The following is a 10,742-nucleotide window of genomic DNA, read 5'->3' as shown; positions in this document are numbered from 1 at the left end:
TCTGCAGCTCTCATATACAACTGTAGTGTCAAATGTAGCTCTGAAAATCTATCTGAACTAGTTGTATATTCCTTTTTTGTCCCAGACAATATTAGCTCGCCTTCACTGTCACATACCCCCGTGTTGTCTGGCAATATTTTCCCACAGACACTCGCCCTCTGCAGTCTTCTCACAGCCTCCCTGGTGAACAAGGCCAGCACCGTGTCATGCAGGCAGAGAAAAGGAGAGGCAGAAGAATGGGCAAGAGGGAGCGAGAGTAAGAGACGCCACATAACAAAAAACCTGGCCTGCCACTTCTGATCGGGCGCTTGAAAAGGACAGCTCTGAAAGCTGGGGCCCACGTTGGCTGTTGCCATGGTACTCACCTAGGAGATGGCTCCTTGCTCCCAAAAATGGCTCTGCTCCTTTACTGGGCCGTCCAGTGGAGATTAATTTGAGTGGAGCTCCTTCCTTCCTGAGTCTGGTCCTGCTCTCTGGTCCTGCCAGCTCCATTTATATGCTCAACCCTACGTATACACAGAGACGCACATAAACACACACGCAGGAAGGTAGAAGCTTATCTTTAAAGTATTTCACCGCTGGAAAGATGGCTTTTTAATAAAACTAGGATGTCCATACATAGAACGACACCTAATTTAGGTGTTATGTGACTACAGAGAACAGAAAAAAAGGGCCCTTTTAGTGAGGTAGAAAACCTACAACTACCAGAATCCACTGCGCCACAAGGAACCAATAAATACTTCCACTGGTGGGTGACATAATGCAAACTAGTACATGTGAAACAATGGTGCTGGCTTGCAAGAAACAATCTCATATTATCATTATTTTAAGAAATAGACATGCTCAGAGCAGCTGGTGACTGAACACAGGGAAATAGAGATCCATGTGGGTAAATAAGACCCTTTGAAAGAAGAGAAAACCCGGGCCATGCTAGCTGGTCGAGAAGCTCCGCCTACAACATGGTCAGCTCAAAGGTCATTTCCGGATAAGCCAGGGACAGTTTAACAATCTGCTGTATATCGCCAGGCGTAATTACTGTTGGAAAACAGTAGTTGAGACAATAATTTATTCAGTTGTTTTGTAGCTTGCCTAGGGTGACACTAACTTAAGGGCACACATAAGCAGCTTTAAAATAAGCTAATATTGGCAGTTTCAACACATCGCTGTATTTTTGTACCAATGCAAAATTGCATCTTCACAACATGTCCAGTTCAACTTTGGTGAACTTTGACCGCCCAAGTCGTAGCCTAAACCAATAGCAACAAGTATGTGTGGGGGATACATTTATTGCTGCCGGGTCAAAACATCTGGTATTGTATGATATTAGCCATGAAAAATACAAACTGCCACGGTGATGAAATGCTGCCTGGCTGGTAGTCAGCTGGGAGAATGCAACAATAACATAATATTTCACCCATAGACTGTATATTCAGATGGATTGCAAAACAGCAAAACTGAAGCCCAAACATCGCAGTTAAACTGTAGAAGAATCTTGGTTTAAATTAGATCAGCGCTGCTAAATTTTACCATTTGATCTCAGTTTCTAAAAAACATTTTCAGCAAGAATTAGCACTACCTAGTTTTAACTTGTATTTCAGCCACAGTGGCAGCATGGGTAGCAGGAAGTACGCAAATGCGAAGGTACAGTCTGTAGTTTGAGTAACAGCCTGATAGCCAGCCAAAATCCAACGCATCATGTGTTTTGTAACACTTTGCGTCATCCAGCAGAGTTTACCGCAGGAAGGAGGGATATCCAGGCACTGGTAAGATGCAGGGAAGTCTACCACAGTTCATTAACACATACTGTCCACATTGTTTTGGTACAAAGCTGGTTGAAATTTGGCAGAGTGTCCCTTTAAACTTGCTCTGAGCTGCTGAGCTGTTTTAGTTCATTTAAGTCTTCTTTAATGTATCACTTAAAAATTCAACAATAACTGTATCGGTTGGATTCTATTCCCTGAATCAAACCTAAAATCTGAGCAAACGTGGAGACCAAGACATAATGTGGATGCTGAGGGGGAAAAAATGGCAAGACGGGAAGAAAAAGGGCAGAGTGAAAGATGTGTGACAGGCCGGGAAAGCGAAGAGAAGATGAGATGGAAAGTGGCTTGTAGATGATGAGCAGGGACAGACCAAGAGATTGGGGATTTGCAATGCTGACACAGAAAAGAAGTTGTTGTGTGGACAGATTGATGGACCTTCACTATATTAGACAGGAATGAAAAGACCCTGTAGTGAAACATTAGTGAGGCCATTAAGCACTCAATGCATAACCTTTCTCTCTACACAAATGACGCTGGTCAAGATTGCTGCAAATAGTTGAATTTTATGACGATGTGTCGAGCATGTGGGTACATCTGGCCAGTGTCCCACTAAATCAATAATCCTTTACCCTCCCCAAAACCAAAAATTAGTGTGGGGGAGACATCAAATGACAGACTTTGAAAAGGATTATCTGTCTGTGTGGTGTCTGATTCCACGCAGGGGGTTAGCAGTTTGTCTGAGCGTGGAAGGCAGATTGAGTTAAAGTCTCGTGCAATGTGTGCAACGAGCACTCTGCTATCTGTGAAGGCACGCCTGTGATTTTGTGCAATAATCCCCCTTTACCAAAACCCATGTCCCCAATCTCGTCTCCCCCATCAGGAAGCAACAGACATGGGGCTGTGCAGTCACCCCACCCCGTCTCAAACTGTGCCCAACGCCAGACAGAGCAGCTTCCACTTGGTTGGGTAATTGTGCAGGAGGGGGGAGGTAACACAGGACCTCGAGAGGTTAGGGCCTGGACTGGGATGAAGTGGCTGCAGGAGAAAGAGAGAGACAGGCTGTGGACTTTTATATAACTCAGCTGTAGTCGAATTTCCCCCTCATATTAATTGTTTAACAAGGTGCCAATTATACAGAGCGAGTTTTGCAACTTGCAAGGTGCACCAGACTGCCTTTTTTAGGAGACCACCAATTCACCTTTCCTTAGCTTGACCACTATTTTGCTGTGATGTAAACTTATACATCTGTATCTTCAAATCTGCAATAAAAAACAGACAGGCTAGAGCACTTGGTGACTGGAAACAGGAAAACAGAGATCCATGTGGGTAGACCTTCAAAAAGAGGAGAAAACACAGGGAGTACCGATAACTGAGTTTCGCTTGGATCATGGTCGGTTCAGGGCTTATTTAAGGACAAGTTGAGGACATTTCGATAACGTGCTGTCAATCGCAGGGCCTGGTTACAGTAGGTAAAAGATTAGAAAGTACACAAGACAACAATTTGATCAGATGTTTTGCAGATTGCCTAGGGTGATGTTGAAAGTGAGCCAATATTAGCTTAAGTGTACATTAATATGGGCGAAATTAAAACCAGCAAATAGTTCATCCTGTTCAGTTCAATACAAGCGTAGGGAGTAAATAAATTCGATTCAAGTAGTAAAGCAAATTTGCATATCCACACCAGATGGAGTTCGGCTTTGGTGAACTTTGTCGCAGCCTCAATCAATATCAACACGTTTGTGTGGAGGCGATTTTGACTGTTGCTGTGTCTAACCAGCTGATATTGTATGATATTAGTAGGGATGCATGATAATATCATTGGTATCATAAGATATTGGCTTTAAAATGAGATATCAGAATCGGTCAACATGCTAATTTCTGTCGATATATGTATATGTATTTCTTTTTGATTGACAAAGTGAACATGTAAAAAACATCAACCCCAAGTTGAAGTATTTTTCTTATTTTGCACAATGAATGAATATTACATACACTGAAAAGAATTGTCTTTCATGTGTCCATCTGCTGGTGGGCCATCATGATACGAGTATATGTAATATAATGTTAATTCCACTACAGAAGAGGCTTGATGATCACTAAAATTAGGTTGAAGAAAAAGTGGATGTGGATATCTCGATATCCGTATCTGTTATCAGCCAAATGAGTTGTTATATATTGGCATATTGGATATCGGCTAGAAATCCAATATTGTGCATCCTGAGATATTAGCTATGAGAATTACAAACTGCCACAATGGAGAGATACCACCTGCTGGAAGTAAGTCGGGAGACTGACTACAGTATTTCACCTCCATGTGTGCTAATTGTATATATGGAAGTGACAATAAGCTGATCCGGATTCTGACTTGGAATAAATGGGAAATGCAACAATAACAACATATCTCACCCATAGACTGTATATAAAGATGGATGACACAACAGCTTCCCCAAAGTGAAGCCACTCACACAGGCCTCATCTCAAAGGCCTCCTGGTGGGAAACTGACCAGTGTATGAATGTGTGTGTGAATGGATGAATGGTGCTTGTGTTGTAAGGTGTTTTGAGTGGTCACTTAAATGCCAGAAAAGCAATAGATGAATGCAGTAAATTTAGTTTTGCTGGTATTAGGTCAAAAATCAAAAGTATTGGACAAATTTAAATTTGACCTAGATGAAAGGTTAAGGGATCAAAGTGATTAACTTACAATTAATCCTGAAGGGGACCAAAATGTCTGTGCCAAATTTCATGGTAATACATCCCAGAGCTGTTGAGATATTTCACTTTAAACCACAAATATTAACCTCTTGATGGCTCTAGAGGAAAATAGTTCACCAAAGACAATAGGATTCATCCAACGGGGAGCATGAATTGTGGCAATCCATGTTACAGTTGTTCAGATATTTCAACATTAGACCAAACTGTTGAACTAACCAACAAACCATATATATTTTCATCCAAAGAGCTTCATTGCTAGAATCAACCAACCTCATGCTCATATTAAAGGTCATCTGAATGACTTAAAAATGACCTATGTAAAGATTTTCACGTTCTGTATCTGGAGGACAGGACAAATACACACACAGCAGTCGTATCAAGGACCACCACATGGATCGTAGTGTGTTTTCATTTGTCTGCGCTCTTAGTTATACAGACAAATGGACGTCTCTCTTGCTAAATAAAAATATCACTTCATATGAGCTCTGAAGGCTCTCCTGCATCCCACTTTCATCTTTTCTGCAATAGACGACATTTCTGCTAATAACAAAAAGTCACACAATCCTTTTTCCACCTCTGTCCTTGAGACAGGCTTTAAAAACAATACGCCTTTCAGTGCATGGACACGGTGACTGGATGTTAGAGGAGGAAGGTAAATCCTGGAGCTGCCTTTATTCCACTGACCTCACCCTGACCTTCTGAGGGTTAAATCCTGTTTAGGGCCATTGAGAAACCTGAGGAGCTGACAGAGGCTCACTGAATGAAAACAAGTGTGCTATGGTCCATGCGGTGGTCTTAGAAGTGGTCAGATAAGACCCATGTGTGCATGTGTCCTCCAGATACAGAACTTGTAAATTTTATTTTTCACTCCAATGACCTTTAATTTCTATACTTCTTTCTGCAGGGCTATGCCCCTTCAAAAGGTCATGACCTCTGCAGGTTTTCCATATTCTGAAAGGCCAGCAACAGGCGGAGGATTTAAGACACTGATGACCAGATGAGGTCAGGATAATCCCACTGAACATACTACCTGAAATACCTCAGTGACCAAGTCAGCATATTTCACTACACAGCACCGGCAAATCAAATTAAACATTTAGCTAACTTGCACATTTACAGCAGTGCTTATTATTCTGCACTGTCCCTGTTATATAAGCCAACATATAAATACATCTCAAAAAAACATGGGCAACATAAGTGAGTGTGTGTCGTAAAGGGTACCTATCCAATCTAGACCCTATTTTCCCATGTTTTTGTATCTAAAGGCCGATATACTCTGTTCGATTTTAGGCTTTCCCAGAAGAAAGATGACAATTGTGAGAGAAACATGGTGATAACTTTGGTCGTGGTCCTACGTCGCACAGTGAGAGAGGATCTGGGATGGCTGTTGTGCGATCAAAGACAGCTTGGGATAAAATTCTGACAGTGTCAAAATATCGAGATGACCATCTAACTGTGTGACTGCTGTTATGACCTACATCTACGAACCAACCAACACAAATGAGGCATGAACTGACACACTGATTAGCAAGATTAGTGAATGCTAAATGCTAGTTGATGCTAATAGTCACTTCGAGCTCTCATTGCATGCCATGCTTCACATCGTCCACCTCTGAGATACATTGTTGTCAAGTTATAATGTTTGTCTGGAAACAAAGTGCTCTTTAAAATTAGACTTTCTTCCGGCTGGTTTTGGACACCTGCATCCTGCAATAGTTATTACATCCTGCAAGGTCACTGGCTTTCATCCTGATGCTTGTCACTGGAAACAGATGCAGCATACGGCCTGTATGTCGGCCACCCTGCCGTCACTTTTGTGATTCATTGTGTTTGAGCCGAGCAGGGTCTTAACAAGGTAAGGCAACCTCGGGGGTGGGGTGGGGGGTTGGATGTGTAAGCAGGGGAAGGATGAGAGAGAGGAAAGAAGGAACAGAAACACAGATAAAACATGGAGAGAGGTGGTTGACACTGAAGAATAAAGACAGAGACATAAAAAAGTTCCTTTACATACAGTACATCATATACAAGTATAGTGCATAAGCCAAAGCAAACATGACAGACAGTGGCTTTGACACTGTTGTTCCTGTCCACATGACACCTTAAGAGCATGTGCTCTCTTCATTAAAGGACAATAACTCACCAGGCAGAGCCAAACTTAGTCTACAGCCTGTCTGTAAAGCTATATTAGTCAGCGACTGATCCCCACACATGATCATCACACTGACACAGAGACAACTTGTCACCCCCTAAAAATATTGAAGCAGAAGTTCTTCACTGGCTGCTTTTATCTGATATTAACACTATGCGAACACGGGCACACATGCAGTGGGACAATCTGTTGCAATGTCGCTGCTTTGCCAGAGAGCTCTATAAATGTGAAGATTATTTACAAAAAACAGGAGTGGTTCAGCATCCAAAACACGTTTTAGCTCGCAGGCAAGTTAGTTAAGCTCGAATTATTCAGGAAGTCAAACAAACAAGACAGTTCATTCACACAAAACCTGGCATGACGCTCAAAGTCACACTAATTCCAGCAATCACAGAATCAGAGAGGAGCTAACAAAAACTCTGTGTTTCGCTGTTCATCTCAGTATCATGGTGACTAAACTACAGAGAAACCAATTTTGCCACTTCACAGTTAGGAGCTTCTGAAGGCCTGTGACCTGGCGTCATGGCTATTATTATCTTCAAAGTCAACAAAGAATAATTGAAGTATTTATCAAAAAAATGCAATACTTTATTCAATATGTATGCATGTGTTAAATATATAGTATGTCTAAACAGTATGTACAAAGGGGGTTGGGAAACATTTTGGGAAACACACTCTTGCTTTCTTGTTGAGAGTTAGAAGATCAATGCCACTCTAACATTTGCGTGGTGAATAGCTATTTCAGCAGCTTAGCGTAAAGATTGGAAGCTGGGGGAAACAGCCAGCTGATCGCTCCAAGTTTGTTTGAGTTACAGGGTAGATATCTGATCTGTCAATCCGCTCATGGATGAGAACAGAAGCTGCTTCAGAGGTGAGTAGAGGCAAACTTTTAGACAAGCACAATTACAGGTTAAGTTTCACTTTCACTGTGTCTGGTGTTCTGCTGCTCCGTCTGTGCCCAGAGTAGGCTCTGTACTCCAAAAGTGTGGTGAAATGAATATTGGTTTTATATATATATATATATATTTGTATCAATGAACTACCCTGCTCCAAAAATAAATAAATAAATAAATAAATAAATATATATATATATACCCCTGTGCAGTGTCCTTAATGTTACTATAATGTTGCTGGGGATACAGTGAGATGCACCAGGCTATTCACTAACACAAGTTAAACTCATCCATGTCTTTAATAAGATGCTCATAGCAACAGATGTAGGATGAAAGTCCACTTAGGGTGGGCAGGAGTGGAGGTGGTGCAGCAAGCACTGGACTTTGACCTAGGATATTGGTGTTTAAGATCAACAAACAACAACATAAGCTGCAGTGTTTTACAGCTTGAAGTCTGAAGTTCCTCCTCAAAGCGATTACTTTTACATATGTCAACCTCATTAGTTGAAACTTTGGCCACATTTAAGATTAACATCTAACATTGTAACATTATATAATCAGGAAAATCACATTTCCCCTTTAAATAGCTTGTTCTCCTACTCCTGTGAAGTGATGTTCTTTCAAATCCATTTATTGCGATTACTTATGTGATCCTTTTCAGCACACAATCTGTCACTGCTGATAACCACTATGATGAGAAAAAGGATGGTATTGATGATATACTGCCTTAGTCTGTCTGCTGATAAAATGCGAGAGCCATTAATCTCCTTAGTCGTCCTGTTTCGAGGAGTGACCCCTCCCCTCCTCCTCCTTCTCTTCCACCCCCTCTTCCCATGCTGTCACTCTCTCAGCCTGCACCTGTCAGATTAGTCTCACATCCTCAGCTGCCACTCCATATGATACGCCTCCTTACTGCCCAGAGCCCGCATGTCATCTCACTTTGCATGTATTTAAGCGTGTGAAAGGGAAACTGGGGGGAAAAAAGCAATGAGAGAGCAAATCCCATGCAGGATGTGAGTGTGACTGGTTGTTGGTTCCAAGTGTACCCCTCATATTGCAGCAGTATTTGTTTTTTTTACCATTAAGATGTAAGACATAAAAAATAAATAAATAAAAAAATCACATTTAATTTTATCTGCATCAAGTAGCGGGAGATATGATGGGGATTGTGAGTATCAATAGATGGAAAAGAAATTTCTCAAGTCTCTCACAGTGACTTTTTCGTTGATGAATAATGACGTTTTGTAATTGTCTCTTGTTTATGAACGTCATATTATTCCCTGCTTTATCTCTATTTGATTTATGGTATTGTTTGGGCAAATTCATACCCCTCTAATTATCATAAATTTTATTTGCTGCAAAAACGATTTGTAGGACTGGCAACTCTCTCATTCTCTAATGAGGCTGATGTTCCACTTTTCAGGAAACTGAACATTTTCTCAGTATATTACATAAATATTTATCAGATATGTGCGTTTATATATAAATGTGTGTTCTTACCGTTTTTCTGTAGCATCATCCTTTAGCCATTTCTTTAAATCAAATTTTAAAAATTAATTCATGTAATATTAGACAGGTCGATCAACTTCCACCTTCTGTGTTACAAAACAAAACATGGTTGTTTTCTCAGATGTCACAGTGTACTTTCCCTAATCATGAAGTCAGGACTTAACATGCACTTTGCACCTGATGTGCACTTACTTGATCTTTTTTTCCCTTTTACTGTGAAAATTGCTGTGATATTTTGGCACTCTAGTATTCTTTTATTTGTATTTCTTGAAAACGTGATTCTGATATGCTCCACCGTTTCGCTGTTTTCATGCAATGACAATATAGATTTTATTCTATTCTGTTGGAATGATAAAGTACTCATTATTAAGAGCTCATTATCTGTAGAGACTTGTAAAAGGAAATTATCATTACATTTAATTCATAATGTTAAATTATTTCTATGTGAGCATATATCGTTTCTTTTTCTTTGTGCATTGTGCTCTATGTATATCTTGGTTTTTATTGGGCTACTTTCTCTGCTCAGTGTGCTTTTTGTTGTCAGTTATCTTTTGTTGTATTTTTCTGTAAAATGTTTTTTTATTGTTGTTGTTTCCCCCCCTCTTTCTTTGTTATTGTTTGTTCTTTTCAAGTTGAGGGTGGATCCATTTGTATAAGCCTCTGGCTCCTCTCCTGACACATTTCTTATTTTTAGTCATCTGGATTTTATGCAGTTTTAATTGTGTGCAAATAAACTAAACGAAACTCCCCCAAATCGCTGGATTATTTGCAGTCTCACAAAATGAGGTGTAACCCTGTGAGTGGACAGAGAGGGAAGGTTTGTTCCTGTATAGTCGGATAATATTCTACACCAGCAGCTGCATTGTGATTACCTGGTCAGAGGTGTCATGGCTGCCATGCTCTGCTCCTGCTTGACTGCAGTTTGGACACCCATTTCAAACTTATTGCCACAGGCGACTTCCACTGGCTCACATCATACACCAGCATAAAGGCAGGATGGTGGGGGGTGGAGGTAGTGGGGGGAGTGGGGGCTCCAGTATTGAAAGCCTCCCTGGTAGACAGACTGGAGCAGCTGAGGCAACAAGCATGTGACTAGAGGGAGAAATAATAAGCACCACATCAGTTTAGGGCTGAGTCAAATAGCTAGAAATAACCAGAGCAACAACGGAAACAGGCTGGGTATACTTTCAAAATAAGAGTCTCATTTCTTTAAAATGAAAATGAGTTGCAGAAGATGTGAGCACGGAGTTGACATCATTTATATTATAAAATCCTCAACGATAACAATATGGCAAGTCTTTGTGAAATACTCACTGAGTTTGCTGCGGGGTTTGTGGTTCAGTCTCTGGCTCCGTCCAACTTCTGTCTACATGTTGCAGTGTCCTTGAGAAAAACACTGATTCTTAATTTTCCCCTGATGGTCAGGACTTGCAGGACAGATTGCTGAATCACTGTGTGCCTGTAAATGAGAGACAAATAGACCTTTTAGACGTGTCTGTTCAGAAAAAGCACAGGTGTATTTAATAAGATCGATGATGGCTGTGTTCCAATTAGTGGAGGTCCTAGAATTGTGGATGCTGACTAACTGGAGCAGCTTTCTGGCACACTTAATGGAATTGAGCCATCATTAATGTTGTCTGGGAGGAACCTATGCTGTGAAAAGGGTTGGGATTTTGCCATAATTGAAAAAAAATGTTTTTTCACTATTGTCATGC

The 10,742-nt window shown here is 40.8% G+C and overlaps 1 protein-coding gene across 1 annotated transcript in view; it reads right to left on the bottom strand.

The window, feature by feature from the left end:
- gpr139 (G protein-coupled receptor 139) overlaps window positions 1-10,742 on the bottom strand; it is a 69,727-nt gene that overhangs the window by 34,857 nt on the left and 24,128 nt on the right. The window contains exons 2-4 of the mRNA XM_088091118.1: window positions 10,342-10,486; window positions 9,900-10,119; window positions 366-506 (exon numbers count right to left, since the gene is read on the bottom strand). Coding sequence (XP_087947244.1) covers window positions 366-492 — 127 coding nt within the window. The 5' untranslated portion in view covers window positions 493-506; window positions 9,900-10,119; window positions 10,342-10,486. The remainder of the gene's footprint in view (window positions 1-365; window positions 507-9,899; window positions 10,120-10,341; window positions 10,487-10,742) is intronic.

The sequence above is a fragment of the Plectropomus leopardus genome, chromosome 18, assembly GCF_026936395.1.
Source record: "Plectropomus leopardus strain MGB_pleo_1.0 chromosome 18, ASM2693639v1, whole genome shotgun sequence".
Taxonomy (NCBI): domain Eukaryota; kingdom Metazoa; phylum Chordata; class Actinopteri; order Perciformes; family Serranidae; genus Plectropomus; species Plectropomus leopardus.
The sequence above is the reverse complement of the archived record's forward strand: the minus strand, read 5'-3'. Positions and strand labels throughout refer to the sequence as shown.